The 27,530-nt window shown below is 45.2% G+C and overlaps 1 protein-coding gene across 1 annotated transcript in view; it reads left to right on the plus strand.

The window, feature by feature from the left end:
• The window catches only part of IGSF3 (immunoglobulin superfamily member 3), a 92,826-nt gene that overhangs the window by 37,820 nt on the left and 27,476 nt on the right, over positions 1-27,530 (plus strand). Inside the window, exons 3-6 of the mRNA XM_030824774.1 lie at positions 12,949-13,326; positions 15,237-15,647; positions 21,065-21,454; positions 25,371-25,772. Of these exons, the coding sequence (XP_030680634.1) occupies positions 12,949-13,326; positions 15,237-15,647; positions 21,065-21,454; positions 25,371-25,772 (1,581 nt within the window). The remainder of the gene's footprint in view (positions 1-12,948; positions 13,327-15,236; positions 15,648-21,064; positions 21,455-25,370; positions 25,773-27,530) is intronic.

Here is a 27,530-nt window from a genome sequence, read left to right on the forward strand (position 1 = left end):
ACTTAGAAAACACAAAGTGCAAGGAAAAAACAGTCCCTTATTACCCCACCTCCCTTTAGCGTTTTTTAAATATACTAGCCCAGTCCTTTTTCCACACATATATAGAGGTGTGTGGGTGTGTGTGGTGTTTATCTTTACGAAAATACTTTCAAGTCCTTTTATAGCCTTTCTCCCCTTTTACTTAGTAGTGTGCTTTCAGCATTTTTAGGTGTTCATAAATATTGTTCTCTGCAGTTTTTAAATGGTTGCATACTATTTCACCACATGGGGAGAGTGCTGTAATTGACCAATGGATTCTTTGTTTGGGGACCTTTTCCGGCTTTTGTGACCCACCCGCCTATGGTATAGTGCTCATTCTTGTACCTTCTTTTGGAAGTCCCTGAACTCTCCAGCATGGTCTTATGCATCTGCAAGGGCCCTATTTCCCAGTTCTCTGGGCTGCTGAAGAATTAGTCTCTACCTCCACGGTTCTGTTTTTTGCATCTGTGATGCTGGCTTGTCTGTGCCTCCCTAGAAAGAATGAGCAGGGCCCACTGCCTACTGCCTGGTCATAGTTATGCTCAAGAGCATGGTCCTTGAATTGAATAGGGAAAATGTCCAATTGAGGGCTACCCACCGATGAGAGCCAAGCACAGGAGCCTGAGCCACCAGCAATGAAAGTCAAAGCTGAGGGAGAAGGAGTGGCCATCCATTGTTATCATACGTAAAAGGTGCTTGGGAAAACCCCCAGAAGCAGTGTCAGTGCTCTCACTGTTTATTTTTAGTTGTCTGTAGATGTTCATGCTTTATGAGTATGCTAGACATATTTCAGGGTGCCTGCCACCCACACTCTTGGTGGGGACGGTTTGGGGGCCCTTCACAGTCCCTGTTGCCCAAAGTGGTTATATGCTGGGTAATGGAATACAGATGCCCATCTGGTCAAGTCCACCTAGATCTGAGTGTGTTGGGGAAATGCATATTGTAAATGACCTCAAAATCTACAACTCTGGGGGCCTGGTTAAAAAAAAAAAAAGTCTCCCAGCCAGTCAGATTGCTTTCTGGGCAATTTGCGCTGAGAACCACAGTGGTGAGAGCAGCAGCAACAGGCATGTGTAAGCTGAGTATTTGGAACAGAGAAACTATGGCTCAGTAAAGGAACTTTGTCCCTGAAGAGTGGCGGGAGCTGTCCTGAGGAGGGTGGTCTAAGTCACAAAGGTTTTCCAGTTCTGGTCCTTGCAAGGCATAACCATGCTGTGATCCTCACTCATGGGTTGCCCTGAAATCCCACGGTGTCTTTTTATATCCTTTCTCCATCCTCCCCACTTCTCCCCACATACTGGAGCTAGTTGTTGGGGCTCTGCTTATTGCGATTATCCAGCTAACATCCAAGAGGATGGCACATTGGCTAGTGCTTCCACTGCTGAGAGGGTCACAGCAGTGCCTTGGGCAGAGTCAGGAGAAGAGGAATATTCCTGTTTTGTACCGGAGTGCTTTCCAGGGTGAAGAGCTGGAGGAGCTGCTCTGAGTAGGACACGGCTCTGAGGTTCCTTTGGAGACCCCGATTCACAGCCTCGGCATTCCTAGCGAGGCAGCCCCATTTTCTAGTTTTGTGTCTCCATGGCCTAGAGTTGGGAGACAGAAGGTGGGGACACTGTGTTGAAGGACACAGCAGACTGACTTATCATGGGCTTCCTGAAGCCAGGGCCACCCCTTTGTATCCAGGTCTAGTTCTGATGCCACTTGAAAAAGCCCCTCCAAGTGCTTTTGCTGTTGGCGCCCCGCATCCCTCTGCTGCCTGGTAGCTGACATCCTGATGCTGCCTGCAGATGCGCTCCCGGCATGTTGTCAGCAGGGCCCTGGGCTTAGCAGTCCCCTTCCTGAAGCTGTGAGAGCATTGAGAGGTGCACAGCTGGGGCCCTGCCAGCTCCAGGAGGAGGTGCAGGCAGTGCTGAGTGTGGCAGGAGCTGTGGAAGAGTTATTCCAGTCCTCTTTAGGAGAGGGTGGTGGTGGCGGCCAGTAAGAGGGACTGTTTGAAATCCAGCAGACACCTTTCTCCCAGACTGAAAATCTGGGGACCAGACTGAGAGTCTGGATAAACTGGGGTATCCTAGGTCCAGAAATGAAGCATAAAATAATAGCAACAGTAATTGCTGTGAAATGTATGCTGTGAGAAGGATTGAGGCACTTACTGGTTTGAGTGATAGTCCTTTTACTGGAACTCACTCTAAGCTGCGGTTCACTGAGCCTCTGGACTTCTCAGAGGGAGTGTTGCCACGAAGCTGCCCTCTTTAAAAAAAAAAAAAAAGCCCAACACTCAGCCTATTTCCGTTATCTCCAAAACCGGACAGAAAGAAAGAGCGGTCAGAGTAATTACAGGGAGAACATTTACAGGCAAGTAATCTGATCTTGCCTTTTAATTTTTTTTCCCTCTAGAAAATAGAAGGCAAATACTAGCACTTATATTTACTTATAAGCATTTCTATTAGATGCTGTCTTGAATCTAGATGGGGCTGAAAAAAGCGTCTATTCCTGTGGCTGTGGGCATGGCTGGCCTAGGGCAGGCTGCAGGCCTCCCTCGCTGCCTTTCTTTTTGGATGCTGCTTCTGTGCTGTCCTTCACATGAGAGTGAGGGGGAATGCAGGTGAGAGGGTGGCAGGACTCAGGTGCTATCCCTATCTTTTCTGGGAGGAGTGGAGGATGGAGGCAAAGAAATGAGCGATAGGAGAGGAGGAGCAGAATAGAAGGGCAGGAAGTGGGGTCTTTTGGGCTTTCCTGGTTGCAAGCATGGCATGGGATGAAAGAGCCATGGACATCCTGAAAGTGATAAGGTCTTCCCTGGGGTTTCAATGGTCATGGATAAGAGAAGCTGGGGATTGTACAAATTCAGGTGGGGAAAGGATAAGCAGTAGAAGGCATGGGCTTGTTGGTTATAGAAAAAAAAGTATAACCTAAATATTCACTAATATTGGAATAAATAAAATGTGATGTAATCCTATGATGGAATACTGTGCAGCTATATAAAGAGGAAAAATGGGAACTATATTTGATCTCAAAAACCTTGAGGAGGAAAACTGAGGAACATAACTCAATGAAAAGGATGATAATGTTTATGTAAAAAATGTTGAAAAATAATGTATATTTTTCAGTGGTTACATATATCTGGATATAAAAGCATTTTTTTTAAGTCTGGAGAGCTCTATCCTTAAATCATAGTAGTGCTAATCTCTGGAAAAATGAGGGGAAGCAGGGTTAGAGGTAGTAGTCAGAAGAGATAAAAGACTTAAAATACTGTAATTTTTAAAACATTTAAGTAAATATTCTAATCTAAGTAAATAGTAGCATGTTTAAAATATTTTTGAGTTATGGTTTAGCAGTCCTCTAAGGAAGCAGCTTCAACATTTAGTAATGAGGGAATTAGGCAGCAGCTTAGAAGCAGCCACCCATCCCTGGGGCTCAGTAGCTAAATGCCTCAACCTAGGACAATCAGGCAGTCTAGTGACACAGCAGCGCAGACATCAGAGAGATCAGTCAGGTTGGGATGAAATGAATTAGTGGGTTTGCAGTCCTTTTGGCTGGTTCTGTAGCTGGCAGTTACATATTCTTAGAAGTAGTATCAATAATTTAACATTCATTAATCATCATCTTTAGACCAGCTCTATTTTAGGTACCACTGGGGATTCAGATAAGAGAAAGAATGAAAGAGGGAATGAATGATATTTTTGTCCTTGGATTTAAAACCAGGCCAGGCCCTCCTCATCTTGTCACATTTGACTGTGAATTTGGTCTGTCTGCTTCCAGTCCTGCCCTCTGCTCTGTTCTCCACCTGCCACCAGAGTGATAATTCGAAAGCGTAAATCTGATCCGTCTTCTTACTTACCTCTGTTAGGCTCTTTCTCAACTTCCCCTGTCCCAGAGGAGGTGTTTGACTTTATTAATGTGCCTTTTGGTGCCCTTTTCCACCTGGCACTGATGTGCCCTCCAGTCATGTGACAAAACGACCTCCGCAAACTTCTTTCTAATCTTGGAACGCACTGCAGTGTTTTCATGTGGTATATATTTCCCTTGCGCTTTGGGACCCAATTCAGATGTCACTACTTTTTTGAAGGCTTTTTGAATGCTTTCACTTTCTGAAAGGGCTTAACCTTGCACTTTGCACCTCACTGCTATCATATACCATTAAAATGATTAGTTATGTGTATTTATTTTAGGATCGTCAGCTTAGGACAACTTGTCAACTACGTCTTACTAATCTTTCCCTCACAGTTTCTGTCCTAGTATCCGTCATAAGAGTTACTGAAAAAAATGTTGATTGAAGCTGTAGCATATGTTCTTGTTACCTTTCTATGTAACAAATGTTTCCAAACCTCAGTGGCTTAAAACAACAATTTTGTTATGCTCACAGAATCTGTGGGTCGAGAATTTTGGAGGGTAGAGGCACAGCAGGCATGGCTGGAAGTTCCAAGGCTGGGGTCAGCTCACAGTGGAGGCTTGTTCACTCACATGGTGGCAGGTGGAGCTGGGTGGTGATTGGCTCATTCACTCACATGGCGGCGGGTGGACCTGGCTGGAGCCAGCTCTGGACTGGAGCACCTTCCCAGGGCCTCTCCATGTGCCTTGGGCCCCCTCACAGCATGGCCTCAGGACCGTTGGCTTTCTTATGTGGTGGTTCAGGGCACCCTGAGTGAAATGGAAGCTACATCACTTTTCATGACCTAGGATTGGAAGTCACACAGTGACTTCCTGCCCAGATCCAAAGAGAAGGGAATTATTCCAAACTCCACCTCTTGATGGGAGTGTGTGGTGTGGTCATATTGCAAAAGAGCATGTGGGAAGGAGATATTGTTACTGCTGTGTCTGGAGAATACAACCTGTCACGGTGTGTGGGAGAAATTAGTTCCACAGCTAGAGTTAATATCACTACTATTGCTACTACTGCAACTAGTGGCTAAACATTTATTGAGCACTTATTGTGTGCCAGGAATTAAGTTTTAAATGTAGCAACTCATTTAATCTTTCCATAACACTGTGACGATTATACCACTTTACAGATGAGGAAACTGAGGTGCAGAGAGGTTAAGTAACCAGTCCAAGGTCTCACAGCTACTGCCCATGCTGTGGGAAGTCAGTGAAGGCAAAGACTTAGGAATTCACTCCGAACTTTAGGTTTGCTGCTGGATTGTGGCAGTGCATTTATCACATGGGAGTTGATGGCTGTTTCAAGAGCCATTTTTTTTTTTTTTTTTTTTTTTTTTTTGAGACAGGATCTCGCTCTGTCACCCAGGCTGGAGTGCAGTGGCACAATCGTTGTTCACGGCAGCCTCAGCCTCCCAGGCTCAAGGGATCCTCAAGGGACTTTTTTTTTTTTTAGATGGAGTCTTGCTCTGTTGCCCAGGCCACAGTGCAATGACATGATTTTGGCTCACTGCAACCTCCACCTGCTGGGTTCAAGCGATTCTCCTGCCTCAGCCTCCGGAGCAGCTGGGATTACAGGTGCACATCACCATGCTGGGCTAAATTTTTATATTTTCAGTAGGGACAGGGTTTCACCATATTGGCCAGGCTGGTCTTGAACTCCTGACCTCAGGTGATCCACCTGCCTCCCCCTCCCAGAGTGCTGGGATTATAGGCATGAGCCACTGTGCCTGGCCTCAAGGGACATTTTTGATGAAAGTATGGATCCAGATAAGGTCCTTGCGCCTGTGGTCTTGGGAAGCTGAACCTCGAGCTGTCTTGGTTTTATGGCTCCACTTGTGCCATCTGGACCTTGGTTAGACTGTCCCTTGATGGCAGTGACATTGGCCGAGTGGGCTGGAGTGCAGTGGTGCGATCTCGGCTTGCTGCAACCTCCATCTCCCAGGTTCAAGCAATTCTCCTGCCTCAGCCTCCTGAGTACTGGGATTACAGGTGTGTGCCATCACACCCGGCTAATTTTTGTATTTTTAGTAGAGCTGGGGATTCACCATGTTGGCCAGGCTGGTCTTGAACCCCTAACCTCAAGTGATCCATCTGCCTTGGCCTCCCAAAGTGCTGGGATTACAGGCGTGAGCCACCGTGCCTGGCCAATGCAAGTGTCTTTAGCCAGCTTCATTTACTCCCTAACTCCTTGCCTCAGGTTCTGCATCCGTAAAGTGAGGTCACTAGGAGTATTTACCTCAGAGGGCTGTTGCAAGGTTAAAGCTGGTTATACAAGCAGAGTACTTGGAACAGTGTCAGTTACCTGGCTGGGGCTCAGTAAGTGCTGGCTGTCCTTATTGGAAAGGTTCAAGTGTTGTGTTTTCCTGTGATCTGATCTGGAAAGAGGTCAAACAAAGAATCTTTTAGTCCATGCCACTTCCTGTCCTTCCTTGGCTGAAGGCTGACAGGTAAGAATCCCCAGAAGTTGTCACCGATGTGCCTGTGGAAGTGGCCTTCCTGATTGCTCTCTCTCTGGAGCCTTTAAGTTCCATGAAGCACTTAGTTGGCCTGAACTCCACCTATTCAGTATGCTGTGGCAGCTCAATTCACTTCACATTGTTAACTTGGGACTGCATAAGTTCCCCATCATTTCTTTTAGAACCAGGTGGGCAAGAAGATCCAGTCAGTGCTTTATTACTTCTCACTGATATTCACAGAGCACATTCAGTGTGAGCCATGGAATAAGAAAACTGTTAGTCACATTCTGTGTCATGAAAAGTTTACTTAACCTTGAAAACCATTTCCTTGTCTGGTAAATGTGGCTATAATGAAATCGACCCCATTCACCGTTGTGAGGATTAAATGAGATGATGTATGCAGAGCAACATTTATCTTCACTTTAGAAACAATATATACTTGCTTATTTAAAAAAGGAGATAATAGAGAAAAGGTATTGAGAAAAATAGGAGAGGAGAAAATCACTCATATTCTCACCATTCAGTGATTCAGCCCAGTATCATCAATGTTTTGTTTGGTTGTTTTTGTAGGTGTAGGATTTTTTTTTTTTTTAAACGTAATTTTACGCATATGCAGTTTTGCATTTTTAACTCAAACTTAATGTTCTTTTTAATGTTCTTGGACTTACAAAGATTTATCCTGTTTTTAGATTGATATCTCACCTTGGCAGAAATGAGATAAAATTTTAAAATATTCATTTGGTGGCTTTCACAGTATTATTTGATGTCTAGGGTCTCTTGTGAGTTTGCTACATGGTGCATTGTATTACTTTCATCTTATAGATGAAGAAAGATACTAGTGTGGCTGAGTCACATGCAGAATTTGGAGGAGCATGGTGCTGAATGAGCGTTGATGTTTGTAGGGGCCACAACTGGAGGAGTAGATGTAAAATGGTGAGGTCGATCCCTCTGACACTTTCACATGCTCAGTCATGCATCTTGAACATATAAGTTGGATCCTGTGCCTAGAGAGGTAGGTTTCTGAGCCAAGGCATTTTCCAAAAATTGCATGAGAAGCTGGCTTTCCCAGGCATAGTGTGACCCCTCCCTGCTCACTAACTCCTGAATCATACCTCCTGCCCCAGCCAGGTTTATCTAGGACTTGAGCACAAAGAAAAAGTGGGAGCATCTTTGAACAAGAAATATCTTGAAAAACTAGTTAAGTGGTATCCCGTATTTGTGGGATAGGTGATTTCAAAACCCAATCTAAAAGGACAGGACCTTGCTCATTGACAATTTATTGAATGCAGTGTTTCTTAATCTTTTTGGGTCTTGAATTCTTTTGAGAATCTTTTGAAGTTTATGGACTCTTTTCCCAGAAGAACACACTCATGTGTATGTAACACAATTTTGCATTCAATCTTAGAGACTGCAGGTGTCTACATTAGTTATATATTGGTGTAAAAAAAAAATCCCCAAACTTAAGGCTTAAAGGAACAATAGATGTTTATTATCTCACAGTTTCTGTGGTTCACAAAGTCAGTAACATCTTAACTGGATACTTCTGACTCGAAGTCTCCCAGGAGGTTGCAGTCAAGATGTTGTTGAGGGGAAAGGGGCAGGTTCAGTGGCTCATGCCTGTAATTCCTGCACTCTGGGAAGCAAAGCCAGGAGGATTACTTGAGCCCAGGAGTTTGAGACCAGCCTGGGCAACACAGTGAGACCCTATGTATTAGTCAGTTCTCACATTGCTATAAATACATGAGACTGGAGAATTTATAAAGAAAAGAGGTTTAATTGTCTCACAGTTCCACAGGTTGTTCAGGGAGCATAATGCTGGCATCTGCTCAGCTTCTGGGGCAACCACAGGAAACTTTCAATCATGGTGGAAGGTGAAGGGGAAGCAGGCATGCCTTACATGGCCAAAGCAGGAGCAAGAGAGAGAGGGGGAAGGTGCCACTCACTTTTAAACAGTTAGAAACTGTGAGAACTCTAACGAGCACAGCACCAAAAGGGTGATGCTAAATCATTCATGAAAGATCCATTCCTGTGATCCAGTCACCTCCCACCAGGCCCCACCTCTAACATTGGGGATTATAATTGAATGTGAGATTTGGGTGGGTACACAGACCCCAACCATATCATCCCGTCTCTATAAGAAATAAAAAAGTTAGCCAGGCATGGTGGTGAGTGCTGGTGGTCCCATGGTGGAGGCTGATGTGGGAGGATCACTTGAGCCTCGGAGGTCAAGGCTGCAGTGAGCTATGATTGCACCACTGCACTCCAGCCTGGGTGACAGAGTGAGACCCTGTCTCAACAACAACAAAAAGATGCCTGGGGTTGACATTATCTGAAAGCTTGACTGAGTTGACTGAGGCTGGAGAATCTACTTCCAGTCACATGCTAGCAAGTTAGTGCTAGCTGTTGGCAGGAGGCCTCATGTGGTCCTCCCCATATGGCTGCTTTGATGTCCTCATAACATCGTGCTTGTCTTTTTATGACCTAGACCTGGAAGTCACATTCCACCATTTGTGCATTTCCCATTGGTCACATAGGTCAGTCCTATTTAGTGCATAGGGTAAGGTCTGAGAGGGGAGTAATGCTGACTGCCCATGCCCTCTCCTGGTGCACGCCGCTCCCAGCACCCAGAAGCTCTCCTAACTCCATTATTTAGGGTTTTCATATGGGATTTCATTACATAGGTATGACTGATCAAATCACTGACCAATGCCGATTGGATCAATCTGCAGTCCCCCTCTTGTCCTTGGAGGTCTAAGGGTGGGGCTGAAAACTCCAACTCTAAGCGTGGCCAGCTCCTTCCTTGAAACTGCCTCCATGCTCACCTTCAGTCACCTCGTTAGCATAAACTCTGGGATGGCCAAAAGGGGCTTCTTATAAATAACAAAAGGTACTCCCATTGCTTTGGAAGTTCCAAGGGGTTTAGGAGCTCAGTGCCAGGAACTGGGGACAAAGACCAAATATGTATGTATATATAAATACTATAGTAGTGAATTTTATATAGCAAACATGCATTATTTTTATTTTTGGCTAAAAATTTTTTCTAGTTATAAAACTGGTACATACTTATTGCAGAGGACTGGGGGAAGGAGTAAAATATTAAGAAAAAAATAAAAACCACTTGCCATCCTGTCACCTAGTATTTTCTTTCTAGTTCTTTTCATGCAGTTATATATAACATTTTGATCTTTTTTTATGTTACAGAAGTCATATTTGCTTATTGCAGAGTAATGCAAAGAGTACAGAATGTCTAAAGTTAAAAAAGTTATTTAAAAAAAATGATCCTTGCCTGGGAGGAACCTTCTATTGTAGGTTGAGAGGGGAGATAGAGGGGCTGTGGGTCAGAGGATGCCCTGGTCAGGGTTGGGCGCCTGTGTCTCTTTGGAGGCAGCAGAGGTCTGCACAGCAGGGTATTACCATTAGAGGGAAATGGCGGGGGTGGGATGTGTGGAAGGGGAATTAAACTGCCAAGAAGAAACAATTATTTTTGTTTTTATGTTGAGAAGCATTATTTTCAGGGGTCAGAAGCCCTTTGTGGGGCAGAGGGAAATTAAGGAGGTATTTAATAAACAGGTGCAGCTGAATGTGTGTGGTTAAAGTGCAATCCAGTAGTTATTTATTTGTCCAGATTGTTTATAACCTGCTTCCATTCTAGACAAGTTGATTTGACCCTGCTGTCCTGGCTCATTCAGGCCACTTAACACTGTTTACCTTTGAGTGGGGAGGACGTGCATGATCCGCTGGCCGAGTGCCTTTGTGAGGCCTGTAAATAGGAGGCATTCTGGTTAAACTCATCATTGCATCACAAAAGCCAGTATCTGATGGGTCTCAGCTGTTTTCTTTTGCACTGGGGAAGACTGGAGGAGAATGAAACTTTCTTGAACCAGTGATTGGGTCTCTACCAACGAGAGAAACTTAAAGCTGGTGAGAGCCTTAAGATATTTCATTTGAGCACTTGGCTGGCACCATGTAGGTAGAGACACTTTAAAGTAACAGTGCTTTGCTACACCTGATTTGAATCATCTGTGGAGCTTCAAAAACAATCCTATTAAGACCTGTTATGTCAGGTGGGGTCCAGGCACTGTTTTTTTTTTTAAAGCTCCCCAGGTGATTCCAGTGTAGGTCCAGGATTGAGAAGCAGTCCTTGAAGATGCTGGTGTACCCTGACCTGCCTCCAGCCTTCTTTGCAGGAGACGGATGGGGGTTGGTTGTAGTTGCTCTGTCATAGAACACTGCAATTCAAAGGATACCTAATGTTATGAATGTAGTTAAGTTGTTTGCAAAATGTTCTGTGTTTCAGGAATACTGCAGTCATTTGATTCAAATGTCACCATATGTGTGTGTGTGTGTGTATACAGTCATGGGTCACTTAATGACGGGGATATGTTTTAAGAAATGCGTCATTAGGCAATTTCATCCTTGTGTGAACATCATAGGGTGTATTTCAACAAACCTAGATGGGATATATATTTTCATTTATATATTTTCATATGGAAAATGAAATGTCCCAGCACCGTTACTGAATATCAGTCATTTCCCCTACTTGATCTGCCATGCCAACATTAAGTGCCATATATTAGATCTCTATATATGCTCCATTATAATCTTCCAGGATCACTGTTGTACATGTGTTTCCTCATTGACTGAAATGTTATTCAGTGCATGACTGTACATATAGTAAAAATGTTATACACCATATTTTAACATACTGATATTACTAATGAGTTGTCCTCATGGTGACTTTAAATATCATAATTAATGCCATCAACCAGAATATATCAAATAAATTCACATACCACTTGTTCCGTTTATTTCCTTCCCCTGCCAATTTTTTATTTTTCCTGATTCTGCTGAAGCCAAGATGGGGTTCTGTGTAAGATTTTGTTTGTGAGGAAAGGTTCTGCATGAATTAAAGTTTTGCAAACCATGGGCATTTCATTGTATGGGCCATTTTGAGGTCTGTCATCTTGCAAATTAGATTAGCTTACACTGAGGCATAGTCCCCCGCTGGGCTGGGCAGAGAGCTGCACTCCACTAGTATTTGAGCTGTCCCGGGTGTTCACCAGCTGGATCCACTTCAGATAGGCATAGCCGGGGCAGCCGCCATTCCCATTGGTGGGGGAAAGGGGAAGCTATCACAAGAATGGGCTGCAGCTGTGGGAGGAGGTGGGCAGCCCAGTGATGGTGTCATTGTCAAGGGGCCATTGAAATGTCCTTAAGCAGTCATTGGCCAAATCCTGTCCTCTATGGATCCAGAGCCACAGAATGTTCCAGCCGAAATATGTCTTAGCCAGCAGCTCTTTATTGAGGACTGATTGTGGGCTAGGCTCTGTGCTAGGGTCTTTACAGATGTTATTAAATCTTCTCAATAACCCTATGAGACAGGCATTATTATCCCCATCTTACAGATGAGAAAACTGAGGCTTAGAGAGGTTAAGCAGCTTATCCAAGATCACAGTTAATAAGTGACAAAGCCAGCATCGGAACCCATGCTAGTCCTCTCCAAAGCCTTCTTAGAAATCATTTGATAGATGAGGAGATGAAGGTCTGGAGAAGAAAAGCAAGTTGTCTGAGATGACACAACCAGCTCTAACTGGTGGCAAAGCTGTGCCTATAACTCACCTGCGCTTTTCACAACCTGCAGTACGTGACCACTGCCGAAACGAAGAGGCAGGGGTGTGCCCCCTCCCACCTTCTGAGTGGCTCAGGCACAATCAGTGTTGAGTTGGCATGAAATGAGAAATTAAACTCACCATGCCACTTTAAGAAGAACATGGAGAAGACAGGCAGAAGTGACCTTGGAGAACAGTATCTGAGCCAGAAGGCAGGAGGTCAGCGGGGGAGTCTGAGGGGGAAACTCAAGGGTAGCCTGACTGTCCTTGTCACAGGTTTAGCTGGGCACTGTTAGTTACCCCCTTTGTCAGTTTGTGGGAATCTGGGCATCAGCGATCTGTTTCAGCCCTTCACATTTGTATTTGGGTGTGCTCAGCTTAAAACGATAGCAGCCTGCAGGAGCTCAGCTCTGCCTCCATTTATGGAGGGAAGAGAAACTAAGGAATGCTCCTTGGGGTGGTGTTGGGGAGCAGCTACATGGGAAAATGAAGGGTGCAGCACCAGTAAAAAGGTGCTCCCAGGACTCCCTCCCACCAGTGCCCGGAGCAAGGAAGAAGCATTTAATTTCAGCCAGATTTCTAGATGGTTGCTTTTATTTGTTTTCATCTGAATTTGTGCCAAGGATTCAACTTTTCTTGCTCATTTTATTAAAAACTTTATACACAGCATTAATAAATAGATATAAAACTGTCATATAAATGACAAACAGAGGGGCTAAATGAAATTCCCAAGGGTCAGCTGTTGAATAAGTAACAAAAGCACATCTTGGCATGATCAAATTCCCATATATGCAAATTAGGGACAGTGCTTTACCACAGAGTGTTTTAATTAATATTTATGAATCACAGAGCGCCTTTGAAAGGGCCAGTAAGCTATTTATATTATTATCATGTCACACAAATAACAAACCGTTTGGAGATTGCTGCCTACTTTGCATTTTGGTCTGAGAAGTAAGTGAGCATGTTGCGTGTGTTTCTCTCCCTCGTAGGTGTGGTGTCAGCACAGCGGCAGGTCACCGTTCAGGAAGGACCCTTGTACCGCACAGAGGGCTCCCACATCACTATCTGGTGCAATGTGAGTGGCTACCAGGGACCTTCTGAGCAGAATTTCCAGTGGTCCATTTACCTCCCTTCGTCGCCAGAGCGAGAGGTGCAGATCGTCAGCACCATGGACTCTTCCTTCCCCTATGCCATCTACACCCAGCGCGTCCGTGGAGGGAAGATCTTCATAGAAAGAGTCGAGGGGAACTCAACCCTATTGCACATCACAGATCTTCAGGCCCGGGATGCCGGGGAGTATGAATGCCACACACCCAGCACCGATAAGCAATACTTTGGGAGTTACAGTGCAAAGATGAACCTAGTGGGTAAGGAGAAGCTGTATTCACGTTGCCAGCGTCTGGCCTGACTCAGTTCTTTAGTAGTGTAATTTTGCTTTATGCCATGCATTTGACTTTAAAAAAAATCCCAAAACTCTCCACATATTTTAGGGGTCAACAGATGGCACAAGGAAACTAAATTTCTGTGTTCACTTCTAAATAATAGGTGGTTGAGGGTGAAACTTGAAAAAGGTCTAATGCAGATGTTAAGAATTTCGTAAGTTAACTAACCCTGTAACTGGTGAAAAGGGATATGAAAATATAAGGCAAGGACATTTGTGGTTGATGATCTGAATGACAAGGAAGATGAGACGTATGACATCAGTTGGAAGAGAGGAGAAACCTCTCTCGGAAGGATAGGCCTTTGGGCAGCTCTGAGACCCACGGGGCACTGCTGAAGCAGAAAGCACATGTGGCTGTGGGTCCTTGCTCAGACCTCATACATTGAAGGTCCTTTGGCTCCATGCGTAAGGAACTATGAACTGGCTGTCTCCCTTGTTGCTCCTTAATGCTGAAGGAAACATGAGGAAGAGGGATGCAGGAGCTTCCAGTGTGGGCACCACTGGTCATAGTGTTTGCCAGTGTCAAAGGGTTAACCGTACCAAGGCTGTTCTGTTTTTCTGCCTATCTTAATTTCCAGTTTTTATTATCACAACTAAGCAGTGGGTGTTGCTAGTTCTTTTATTAATACACATACTATCATTTGTTTATTTTTCCTTTCTCTAACTAGTCTGTGTCCCAGCAGGAGACCTTTTTTTTTCTTTTGTGTGTGTGTGTGTGTGTGTGTGTGTGTGTGTGTGTGATGGAGTTTCGTTCTTGTTGCCTAGGCTGGAGTGCAATGGTGCGATCTTGGCTCACTGCAACCTCCACCTCCCGGGTCCAAGCAATTCTCCCGCCTCAGCCTCCCGAGTAGCTGGGATTACAGGCATGCACTACCATATGTGGCTAATTTTGTATTTTTAGTAGAGACGAGGTTTCTCCATGTTGGTCAGGCTGGTCTCGAACTCCCGACCTCAGGTGATCCGCCTCCCTCAGCCTCTCAAAATGTTGGGATTGTAGGTGTGAGCCACCGCACTTGGCCGTTCCCAGCAGGAGACCTGTAAGACCCAATCCTTGGGTGAGAACAGGGAGAAAACACATACTAGTTGTGACTAGGGTACTCTTATCAGACAGAGAGGTGGTGCTATTTAATCTCCAGAAAGGTGCAAGCAAGGATCAGGGTATGATTCTAACCAAGGGATCACAGAGAAAATCTCTTCTTTTGCCTGAATCTCTCCAGACTGTGACGTCCTTCCAGTGAGGACCCCTTTGATCGATGAATTACGTGAAAATTGAACCTACTAAAAATAGAGTATTATGATTATTTTTTCTACCAAAAATGGTTTTTTAAAAAAATCATCTTCCTAGGGCTGCATTGCTGAAGTAAGTTACAGGATAGGGGTGTGGGAAGGAAAGAAAGGATGTTGTATAGAAATGTAAAACTAAAAGTTCCAGGAGGCATTTCCATTAGAGGATCAGTCAGAAGTGAAGTTAAAGTATCTCAAAGCAGTGCCAGAATCAACAACAAATGTTATTTGACCTATAAGACAATTGTTTAAAGACAGTATTTTCAGGGAGTTCATTTATTATGTAATATGAAATACACCCCATGTTTTATCCAGGTGTTATTAAAATACCAGACAGGTAAATGTAAGCACCAAAATAATGCATTTCCAAATCCAAACAGAAAACTTTCTGTTTATGTGCATTTGGGGCTGTCTGTGGCCTTGAATCAATGGTTCAAGGATGACTGTTAGGGACGCAGTGCAGTGACGCCTGCGTGGAATGGGAGCTTAGCCCCAGGAGTCTCAGATTCTGTGGCTTTGTGACTGCACTCTCAGGACATTTCTGTGTTGCAGTGATCCCAGACTCCCTGCAGACCACTGCCATGCCCCAGACTCTGCACAGAGTGGAGCAGGACCCGCTGGAGCTCACTTGTGAGGTGGCCTCGGAGACCGTTCAGCACAGCCACCTGTCTGTGGCCTGGCTCCGGCAGAAAGTTGGCGAGAAGCCCGTGGAGGTCATCTCCCTGAGCCGAGATTTCATGCTTCACTCCGGCAGCGAATATGCCCAGAGGCAGAGCCTGGGGGAGGTGCGGCTGGACAAGCTGGGGAGGACCACCTTCCGCCTCACCATCTTCCACCTGCAGCCTTCTGACCAGGGCGAGTTCTACTGCGAGGCCGCCGAGTGGATCCAGGATCCAGATGGGTCGTGGTATGCTATGACCCGAAAGCGTTCCGAGGGAGCCGTGGTCAACGTCCAGCCAACTGGTCAGTCCCTCTGAGCCTCTTGTCCTGTCCTTTACTTGGTGGTGAAGCTGTCAGATACTGGGAGAATGTGGAGACTCCTTCTTTGGGCACTTCTACCAGGACAGCACGTTTTCATGTGAAGTTAAAGCCGGTCTTGTGTGCGGCCGGAGGGAGCTGAGGGATGTGCGGGATATGGGTATCCTAAGACCTGAGTCACAGGCAGGTGCCGCACAGACTGAATCCTGCTTAGAGACATGCTTTCTTTGACCTACGTGGTGTTTACACTTTTTTGAATTAGAAACTCATTTTAAAAATTGGGAGATTTCTGAGAAACCATTTGTATCTTAAAACTCTGGGCTTTCATTCCCATTAGCCACAGTTGCTGCCCCGTTTAATGATGTTGCCTTCCTCAGGTACCCATCTGGTTTCATTTGCAGAAGCCATTTGAGATAATGAGACTTCCATCCAAGGTCTAACATTATGAACTAGAGAAATTTTGGCTTAAATTATTATTTTTTGTCTAATAATAGTCTTTGGTGATATTTTGTAATTTCCAAAATGCCTTATCACATATTACTTCACCATCCCCCAGACGTTCTGTGAGGTGAGTAGGTGGTAGTACTCCTATTTTGCAGGTGAGGATGCTGAATGCAGATTACTTTATGTTGGGGCTCAAGAGGAGTCATAGGGCATGTTGATGAGGCCAGTCTGAGAGTACCAAGTTCCACTGTAGATATTTTCTTAAGTGAAGGCCTGGAAGGGGTCCTGAGGAGGTTGCGTGATGTCTTTAGAGCTGAGGCAAAATGATGGTGGCACAGCCAGCTGAAACCCTCCCTGGCTTCTCTTGGTATCTCCTGTGGCCCCAGACTCTACTCCCCAGTCTCCTGAGCCCACCAGGCTCCAGGCCAGAGCTGAGAGCTGTTGCTGGCTGCCTCTGCTGGGCTGAGGGCAGTTTCTCACATGGGCCTTCAGTTCCCCCAGCTTTGATTGGAGCGTGGTTGTTGTGCCATCACTAAGTTGGCGATGAGTGGCCTGAAAGCCTTTCCTTGTGCGGATGCTCACTTCCGGTGAGGACTGTGGTGGTTCTGGTGAGTGAGTGTGGCTTGTGGGAAATGAGCTGGTGAGTTGCAGTACAGGTGGGGTCCTTCTTCAGGACCTGTCTCTTGGGCTCCCTGTCCCATTTGCTGCAGTCAGTTGTCTGGGTCTTTGCATACTTTCTCTGCCATTCTAGAGTAATGCTTCAGGCTCAGCTAACAGTACATATTTTGGGGCTTTGTTCCAGAAGTCTTCAGTTGGAGGCTCCTGGGATGGGACCTGGGAAGCTGGATTTCCGGCACGCTTCCCAGGTGATTCTTCTGCTATCTACATTTTTTTCAAGCAAAGCTTCTAGGGCAGAAGCAATTCTCTGGACATCACTTTAATAAATCATCTAATGGATGTGAAATCTTTTACCGTAGGGGTTGGTAGGGATAGGGAGCACTTTATCTGCTCTGTAGGACATTTAGCAGCTTCTGGATCTTTCAATATTAAAAAATCTATCCAAGGGGCTTTATTTTATATTTATCCTTTCCCTTCCTGGATAGTTTTAAGATCAGCTTCAAAAATTTGGGCCAAATTTTGAGTCTTAATGCTTTTAAATTAGGTTGCATCAGTTAATCTTCTTTATTTTAATCTTACCAATTTGAAATTAGAACTTTTTGAATTTATCCTGAAAATGTATCTAGACTAAGCCAGCAAATGGAAAACTAAGTGGAAAAAAAGTTGATGACTTTACTCTGCATTCCTGTGCTGTTTAGGTTCAGCAGTTGCATCTCCAACTCTACCCTTCTCTTAGTTTATTTCAGTAAACATGTGGCCAGTCTCCACAGCATTGAAGGTGTGATGGTGATAGGCATTAAGGGCTTCAAAGATGACTAGCACTGGTCCCTGCACTTAGGCAGACCTGAGAACCGGTGGACAAGTAGAATGTGCTAAATGCATCGATAGCATTTGTATGGAGTGCTCTGGGAATACTGGAAATAGGAAGTGTTCTTGCAACCATAGTTTTCTCTGAATGGGATGGTTGATAAGACAAATCCAGGAACACCAATAAGTTTCTTGACTTGAACTGAGTCTGGAAACTTGAGGAGTCAGCAGGAGGAGAAGCATAAAAGTGCAAAAGTGTTTGATATGTTTGGCAAGCAGAAAGGAGTCAAGTATGACTAGTTCTGGATGTTGAGTTCCAGATGTGTGTGATGAGAGGAAAGGGAGCCCGAAGCCCCAAATGCTGTGATATAGAGCTGGGGCTTGACTCTGTGGGCCAAGAGTTTTCAAGCTGTCCTTGGAACCCTAGGAGCCCCTCAGAGGTGCCTAGGAGGTTAGACATGGGTGTGTATTGGTGTTCATGTGCACGTGTGCGCACCCAGGAGTGCAGGGAGAAGGCATGCGAGGGCCTTGGTGGTCCCCCCTTGCTTCAACTATGTTGGGCGGCAAAAGATTTTATATGAATAAAAAGTCCTCTTCCTTTGTCCTCTTCTTAATAAAGTTTGAAAACCTCTGCTGCAGATGGTTGGAGAGGAGGTAGAGATTTTTAAGCAGGGAGTAACGCAATCAGATCAGGGTTTCAGAAAGAAAAACCCATGGAGGCCACCTGGAGGTTGATTAAATCCGTTGAGTCTGAAGTCAAGAGACCAGGTAGAAAAGAGCTAATAAGAGCTAAGGCTGGGTCAGTGGGTGCCAGAGGCGAAAGAATAAAGAGCACAGCGGAAGGAGGGGTCCAACTGTCTAGAAGCCCAGGGGCTGGGGCTGGGGCTCTGGGGGTTCCTTGAACTGTGGGAGGGAAGGAACAATAATAAGGACATGCGGGACCCTTTGCATTTGTGGCAGCATTGGCTGCCTTTTGTTTTTGTAAATTCTAATGAAAGAGCCCATCCATCAGGTAGACTCTGATAGAGATGCTCAGTATGCGAAACACCCAGTGGGTCCTCAGACACAGGGGTCTGGGGCTCAGAGACCGAGCCTGAGAGTGATCAGGGCCCTGGAAGAGCCCATGGGGTAAAAATGGGAAAGGGCCTGGGAGAACAGCAGCAGTAAGAGGTGACCAGAGAAGCAGGTGAGAGAGAGTGGAACAGCGTGGGCAGGCCAGCAAGAAGAAGAGCAGGAGGGAAGGGATCATAGAGCAGGCTTGAGGAAAGCCTTTGGTTAGGATGGGGGTAGGGGTAGGGTGGATCATTCGTGACATTTGCTAAGTCAGTGAAGCCTAATTTCAGTGAGATGAAGTGGAAGGGGCATTGGAAAAAGCACAGGTCAGTTTCTAGAGATGTAATTGACTGGGCATAACCAAGGGCAGAAATGGGGGTGTTGTGGGTAAATCTTGTGTCTTCAACCTGGGAACATGAAGGTGTCACCAAGGCATGGGGGGATTCCCCTGAGATGAGAAGAGTCTTTGGCCGCCGAAAGAAGAAAGCCAGAGTTACAGCCAGGCTAACCTGGAGCAATGGAAAGATCTGAGGTCTAGGGTACCCCTTGCACAGCTCCAGTGGTGTTTATGTGGAAGGAGTGCTTTTCTGTCATTGATGTCAAGTTATAAATGACTAATTGGGTTGACCTGAGAGATAATATCCAGCAGATAACACGGGGACTGTCCCATATGGGTGTGTTCATCCAGGCAGATGGTGGCAGAGTGAAATGTGCTTCCTTCAATCCATTCCTCTTAAGACTGGTCTCTTGGGAGCTGGAAGCTGTGACAGCAGCTACTTCATTGGAGGGGAGGCCCTGGAGTTGATGAGGTGGTTTTCCCTGTCAGGAAGTTTGGCTGCTAGAGGAAGTAGTTAGGTCACTGGAAAGAAGGGGTGTTTGCAGCAGGACACTGGCCTATATCAGGGGGAGGGGCTGGAGAGCCTGAGGAGTGGGAGGGGTAAAGCTGAGCTGGGGCTGGAAAAGAGGAATGTGGATACTGCTCATGCATGATTCTTATGTTTTCTCGGGGAAACAGAATCCTCGTCTGCTTGAAGAGTGCCTAGGACGGGATGAATGGGCAAGATCTTGAAGATAGTGGGAAAGGCTAGACATGCCAGTCTAGGGAAGGCAGGCAAGGTCGGAGCTAATGAATCTACATGGAATTCAAACGTCTCTGCCATGGGATTTTTTCCCCCTCAGTGTTCTTTTTAGAGGAACAGAGCTAGAACTGGGCAGTGGTCACAGCTCCAGTCTCTAACCCTTAACTCCGTTTTCTTCCCCCGACTTCTGCCGTTGGTGCCTATGAGATATGATAGCTGTCTAATGAGATTAATAGCCACTGTACACTGGTACACAGGTTGTGGTGATGCTGTTAGTGGTGATGAGCCCCTCTTTGGTCACCCCCTCATGCCTGGTTAAACACCCAACTCAACAAAAACTAGCCGGATATGGTAGCTACTCCGGAGGCTGAGGTGGGGGGATGGCTGGAGCCTGGGAAGCCGAGGCTGCAGTGAGCCATGATCATGCCACTACACTCCAGCCTGGGCAACAGAGCGAGACCCTGTCACAATAAATAAGTAAATAAATAAAAATTTAAAAAACACCTAGCTCTTTAGAGGCTGCTTGGGTTTAGTAATCATTTCAGAGGCTGTCTGGCTTTCAGCAGAAGTAGGTACTTTCCTACTAAAGTACCTACTAAGTTCTTACTCAGTGGGAAAGTACCTACTAAGGTTTAACCAGGCGTGAGTACTTAGTAGGTACTTTCCCACTAAAGTAGGAACTTTCCTACTAAAGTAAGTACTTAGTAGGTACTTCAGTGGGAAAGTACCTACTTCCATTGAAATCTGCCTAAAGATTTGATCTGACAGGTGGTAAACTAGTGAACAGACCATTAGTTTTTATTTCTTCTCTATAATTCTGTTAGGGTTTGTCATACCTACATCTTATTTCTAGTATTCACATGGCGGGGGGTAGAGAGGGAATTTTAATATAGTCATCTTTGAGCATTTGTTAGGATTGGGCCAGCACCTAGGCTACTCTGTAATTTTTTCCCACGGACCTCAGTGGGGTAAGTCTTACAATATCTGCTGGAAATGTTTATAATGCTCTTGCTTAAATAGAGTTCTGGGTGCATATATCAAGGCTAGATATTTGTAATCTACGATTTGAGTGATATTAGTAGCTTCTCACTGACCTGGGGGTCTCATCTAAGACATCTAAAGCTTCAGACCGTGCCCCATTGGTCTTAACTGGGTTAACAGTTTGCTTAGACCGTCTGGGCTGAAGTAGCTTTGAATTCTTTCTGTGATATTTAGGGGTTTCTCTGGGCCTCAGATAACCTGGGTCTGAGTTGGATTTTTCTGTCAAGCTAAGTGCTGTTGTCCTCCCCGCAGTTAGTGTTGTAAAGAAGAGGAATGATAGTGGGAATGTGCTGAAGTGGTTTAGTTGGCTGGGGCCCTCATTCACCCAGGATGTGTCTCTTTTCTTACTTGTTCTCTCAGACAAAGAATTCACTGTTCGGCTGGAAACAGAGAAGCGGCTGCACACGGTGGGCGAGCCGGTGGAGTTCAGATGCATCCTGGAGGCTCAGAATGTTCCCGACCGTTACTTTGCTGTCTCCTGGGCCTTCAACAGCTCGCTCATCGCCACCATGGGCCCTAATGCTGTGCCTGTCCTCAACAGCGAATTTGCTCACCGGGAAGCCAGGGGACAGCTTAAGGTGGCCAAAGAGAGCGACAGTGTCTTTGTGCTGAAGATCTACCACCTCCGCCAGGAAGACAGCGGGAAATACAACTGCCGGGTGACTGAGCGAGAGAAAACCGTGACTGGGGAATTCATTGATAAGGAGAGCAAGCGTCCCAAGAACATCCCCATCATAGTCCTCCCCCTCAGTAAGTAGAGAGATGTGCTGCTTTCTTCTCCTTTGGCTCAGCATCATTTAGGAGAGGTAGGGGGAGAGAGAATAATGTGGTGAGGGTGAGGGGAGGCAGATGAAACCCTCGAGGTTAATGCAGAGCTGGGGGAAAAACCGTTGAGCCCCTCTTCCCTGTTGTAGCCCACCTGCCTACATTTAGCAGGCTCCCCATAGCAGAGGATCAGGATCAGGGGTGTCCAGGATCAGGGCAGTCTAGGGCTGGGCATAGGCCCATCTGATTGCTAGCAGCCCCGTGCATACACAAGCAGCGCCAGCTTAGCTTGGAGGAAAACCAGGAATCCCAGAAAGCTGTTTGATCTTGTGTGGGAATCAAGTCCCAGAAGAAGTGGGTAGATGCCTGCCTTGAAATCTCACTTAAGGAGAGTTGGTCTTTTATGGGAGGATTTTAAATCATAAAGTGCATTATTAAGGATTTGCCATCTGGGTTTTTCAGGTATAAAGGCTGGCATTTCCCTAAATGGCTTTTCCCTATTGAAATTGTGTTTCTAAAAGTCAGTGGATGGGACCTCTCACATCTTCCTGGAGCATAGCCTTTTAAGCTTAGCTGATTTCTGAGGCTGCCTCCGTGGGCTCCCAGCCTCCATGTAGACTGGCCTTGTGTGGGTGGGTAGTGGCCATTGCTAGGGATTCCAGAAACTACTGGTGTTTGCTTGTGTTGTGTTTAAACATTCATAGTATCAAGATATTCTTATTAATCTCATTCTCCCATAGTTCTGTTTTTAGTAAAGAGAATAAAAACGTATAATGCTCTGATTTTAAACAAGTGGTAAAGTTTTAAGACTAACCTTTAACCTTTTCTCAGCTGCTCAAACTATTCTTTCTCTGAGCCTTGTAATAATTTCCTTTACTTTTTATTTATATGTTTTAATATTTAAAATATTTCTCTTCAAGTGTGAAGTAAAAAGTAGCCACAGGGGTCCTCTTGTCACTCTTTTCTTCTTTTCTCATCAACTGGATTATTTTCTTTTATGCTTATTATTATTTTGTTAAAAACCATGCACACACATACCTAATTATCTTGAAATTCTTTTGTTTCTTAGCCTTTTCCCCCCTGCAATGCCTAGCATGGTGCTTTGCATAGAGTAGGTGCTCGCTGAATACTGTACAACTGAAATTATTGAATTGAATGCCCACTGTCTTTACTATTTTCCTGTCAGTCTGTGCTTGCCTTAACCACGGACTCTCTACTTTAAAATCTGCAACTAATTCCTCATTGTTTTCTAAGGATCAAGTGAAGGGCAGCCACGCTGTTTACTTCCTATATTTTTTGTACTAAGATTTCCCCCAACCCCTTCTGAGAACTTGTTTGATGATCTGTGGCCTGCTATATTGCTTTTCCAGCAGACAACTGGGTAGTTAAAGTCCCCCAGCACCACCAGATCCTGTCCCAAGGCCACTTGGGTAAGTCTGCCGAAGAACAACAACAATCACATCGGTAATGGTGATAATGCCTTGGATTTTAATGGCGCTTTTCCTCCTAAGAGACCAAAGTGCTTCTGCATATATCATCTCCTTCTCCGCTCCCACCTCTCAAATCCTCGTAGAGGCCAATATGATATCCATCTAATGAATGAAGAAATCAGAGCACCACACAGGAAGTGACAGAGCTGATTGTTCAGTTAGTGGTTGAGCTTGCATTGCATTAGGAAATATTTGCTTCTAACTCCACACCCACCGCCCTGTGCTTAGCCTGTGCCACACCATCAACTTCCTGATTTGAAATTTTATTTGTGAATGTGTACTCAGATTTTCATTAGTTCTGTCCTAGTTTTTATTTAATCCAGAGAGTTAAAAATTGTTGGCTGCGTTTTCTCAGGCCTGGAAATTCTTGTAAATAGTGTTAGTGGGCAGTGAGGCACCAGGTCTGTAGTTGCCTTTGCCTCACCTGCTATAATAAAATAGCATTTCTTCTTGTAGCCGTACATTCTAACTATGTGGGTTTCCAGGCTTGCTCAAGCAACAGAGCACCACTAAACAGTAGCCCTTTCAATAAATGAGCCAGGACTTGCATAAGCGTCCACTGGGATGACAGTAGGGGATGAGAGTGAGGTCCTGCAAGTCATTCTTCTGCTTAAGACAAGTGAAAGGATTTTCTTCCTTGATGCTGCAGTTGCCCTTTTAATCCCTTATTTTGAATTGATAACAGTGGGGATGAGTCTTTAATCTAAAGAGGAATATTGTTGTTATTAATGATGATGAAAAATAATTACCTCATCTAATCCTCTCAATGTCATGCCCTAAGAAGTAGGCACTATTAGTATCTCCATTTTGCACATGAGAAATTGGAGCTTTGGTAGGTTAAGGAAGAACCACAGGATTACAGAGTTAGGAAGTTTCCAAATCCATCCTCTTAACCATTAGTGCTATAGATGGTGACTGTTCAGGAGCCTGATCATCTCTATGAATTATCCTGGTATGACTCCTGGGGGAGGTTGCCCTCCTGGGAAAATTGCCATTCCCTGCCCCATCCAGACCTTTTATTTTTCACATAAAACAAGCAAATCCAGAATGGGTAGCAGGCATCCTCACTATAATAAGAGCTACATGCTGAGGCTCAGTACTCGTCTTTGTTTCTGCTTGTTGGTGAAATAAAGGAGAGAAAAGATTTGATTCAAATGCATTGTTATGTGTATGTGTGTGTTTTCTCTTGGTAATTGGGTGTGCCTCTTAAAATCTGGGATTTGATTTAATTAATTGGTTTAAAATTATTGCATGTATTTAATGTTGGTGGTACCCAAAAATTGGAGCCAAATTAGTTACTTTGTGTTCTTTAATACTTATAGGCCTTCTGAACTCAATATAGATAATTATACAAAATACTACATGCATAGTTAAAACATATTAGGCGATCTGTGGTGTTTATAAAAACAAAGAGTTATGTGGAATAGTAAAATTAATCATGATCATGATGACCAGTTTTTGAAAACCTACGACGTGTTAGGTGAATCTATACGCATCATCTTATTTACTTTTTAATATTTAAAGAATTCTACAATTAAAGGTAGCTCTCTACCTGTCTTACAGAAGAAGAGGCTGAGGCATGTCGAGTTTAAATAATTTGATTGAGTGAATTCAGATAGTTAAGTGAGCAGCAGAGGCTAGATGAGACAGGGAAGGGAGTGTAATCCTAACCCAAACTTTTGATTGGCTGAATGTTTCTAGAAAGAGAGCAAAGGAGCCCCAGGGCTGACTGGACAGGCGGGAGAGTGGTGGATGACGAGCCACTGGCTTTGTTTTATTCCTGTGTGTTAATGAAAGAATGAAAGCCTGCTCCTCATGCACTCTGCAAAACTAGACCATCTGTGCTCCCTTATTACCCACACTTAAGCACACGTTATCATCCAAATACTTACTGTCGGTTTTTTTTTTTTTTTCGTATTTCCTAAATTGTCCTGAAGGACTGAAATGGCACATTATGGATGTTCAGCTTTTATTTGACTGCTGTAGTACTGAATGGTAGGAAGAATGAAGTGAAGTAGGATTTTGGAGTTACTCTTCTTGGTGAAAATTCAACTTGAAAAACCCTGAACTCCAGCTGAATAGATTACCCAATAAATTGTTTTATGCCCTAAACATCATGCCACTATGTTGTATTTCTTAGGTTCTTATTCAGGCTCAGGTCGTAGAACCTCGTTATCACAGTTCTCTGCACACAGCAAAGAACATCCTAGATTATCAGATCTAAAATCACAGGGAGCAATGCCCAGAACCAGCCAGGGCTTGCAGCAGCTAGGGTCAGAGTGTTTTTGACCCTCTGAGGCTCACCGTACCTGAATATGATTCCATTTGCAACCCTCCTCCTGTTTCCTCTGTGGGGAGGGCACTGTGGAGACCATAAAGCCTCCAGTGTGTTTCTCTCTCCCTCTTCCTAGAAAGCAGCATCTCCGTGGAGGTGGCCAGCAATGCCAGCGTCATCCTTGAGGGCGAGGACCTGCGCTTCTCCTGCAGCGTCCGCACGGCAGGCAGGCCGCAGGGTCGCTTCTCTGTCATCTGGCAGCTTGTGGACAGGCAGAACCGCCGCAGCAATATCATGTGGCTAGACCGGGATGGCACCGTGCAGCCAGGCTCGTCCTACTGGGAGCGCAGCAGCTTTGGGGGCATCCAGATGGAGCAGGTGCAGCCCAACTCGTTCAGCCTGGGCATCTTCAACAGCAGGAAGGAGGACGAGGGCCAGTATGAATGCCATGTGACTGAATGGGTGCGGGCGGTGGATGGCGAGTGGCAGATTGTTGGGGAGCGCCGGGCCAGCACTCCCATCTCCATCACAGCTCTTGGTGAGTGAGCGGTGGGACTGGCAGTGGGTCTGGCTTGGAGACAGCTTCAGTGTCAGACACCTTATCCTGACTTTTGTCAGTCAGAGTTCTAGCAGGAAACTATGGCCAGTCTTTCACCTATAGAGTTTGAAGTACTTTCCTTTATATCTATTTTGTTTCTTATAAGGGTTTAATTAATTAAGATGGTGCTAGCAGGGACTAAGGGCCCCACAGTGGATGATGGGGCTCCTGAGGGATAGCAATAGCTGGGAGCTGGGACTACTCCTAGTCTGGCTGGGAGGGAGTGATGTTATCAGAACTCTATCCAGGTTAGTGAAGCCACCCAGCCATAGTGGTGGCCCCAGGAGCGTGGCCAATGCCAGCCTGGCCTTAAAGAGAGCAGAGTGGCTGAGCACTGTGTGGCATGTCTTTCCTGCCCTGCTGCCCAGGGGCCAGCCTTCCTGAAAGTGAGTAGAGAAGGGTATAAAATCACCTGTTGTCATTTATTTAGCATTTACTATGTTCCTGGCTGATCCTTAACACTTAAGCTTAGTTCCCCACCTAGCCAAGTGACAGACACTTTCATTTTATGGAGGAAACTGAGACTGAGACACATTAAATACTTTGCCTAAGGCTATAAGTTTCTACTACCTGATGGGGCCCATACCTAAGAAAGCTATTCCCTCATTAGCATGGAATGAAAAGATAACCTGGAGAATTGCTAAAACCAAGGAAGATTAGATTTGCTTCTCATAGGGTAAAGAGGCTTCTATCAACATTTATCTGCCTGGATATAATCAGTATATTAGATTTTAAACGACCAGTCTGTGACTTTGCTGGGAAAGAAATTTGTTATGTCAGATCTTCTGTTTATCAGGAGACATCGGTTGTCCTCAGCAACTTTATGTCCCACTCCCTGGGACTGTGTCACCACCTTCCTTGCAGGTCGGGATGGTGGTGCTTTTGGATACTTCCAGTAAAGATGGCAGCCCCGAGTGGTTTTTGTCCTTAACAGAGTCCTCCATTTTCTTACCCCTCTGAGATTAGAATTACATTTATTTTCTAAAGCTTAATCCTAAAGATTGACCTGCTTTTTGCAGTAATTATACAGCTCAGATTTCTGTCTTAGAAACTTCCTCCAGTGATTGCGTTTCCTGATCAGCTCAGTTCCTGTGTCCATACTCAGCACCTGTGTGGACCCAGTGAGATGGACCTTGGGGGACAACTTTTGGATGTCCAGTACTGGTGGGGTTTTTTTTTTTTTTACCATCCTGGAAGGTTAGGAATGTCCAATGAGTGATTAGAGTTAGTGAGGATTGTTTCTCTAGAAGTAATTTATGGTATCAGGCTATCCCCTGAGTTTTTTCTTACTCACCATATGTCTGGTGGTTCTCACAGCCAGGGGCACTGAGGGACTCTGCCGTGGGATCTGGAGGCCAGCACTGTTCACCTGATCTCCACCACTGAGATACGTCTGGCTACAGCCATAATCAGGTGGCCCAAAGGACTGAACAAGGAAGAATGGGAGGGCACTCTAGACTAATTAAGGTTGTCTTTTCAGTCTAAAGTTAACAGTGAAACACGTAAATTTTCATATCAGTATAATTAGATGTGGGTCCCAAATGTACAATGGGCCATTATGGCCGTTCAGTTAGAGCAGCTTGGGTGCTCTGTGACCGTGGCATGTGCCCATGTCAGGACTAGACGAAGTCATTTGCTTGGGGAAGCTCTCCCCCCTTCAGGTGTGAGGCCAGGAGCACCTGGTGTGGGTCCTGTCCC

This window comes from Nomascus leucogenys, chromosome 12 (genome assembly GCF_006542625.1).
Source record: "Nomascus leucogenys isolate Asia chromosome 12, Asia_NLE_v1, whole genome shotgun sequence".
NCBI classification, from domain to species: domain Eukaryota; kingdom Metazoa; phylum Chordata; class Mammalia; order Primates; family Hylobatidae; genus Nomascus; species Nomascus leucogenys.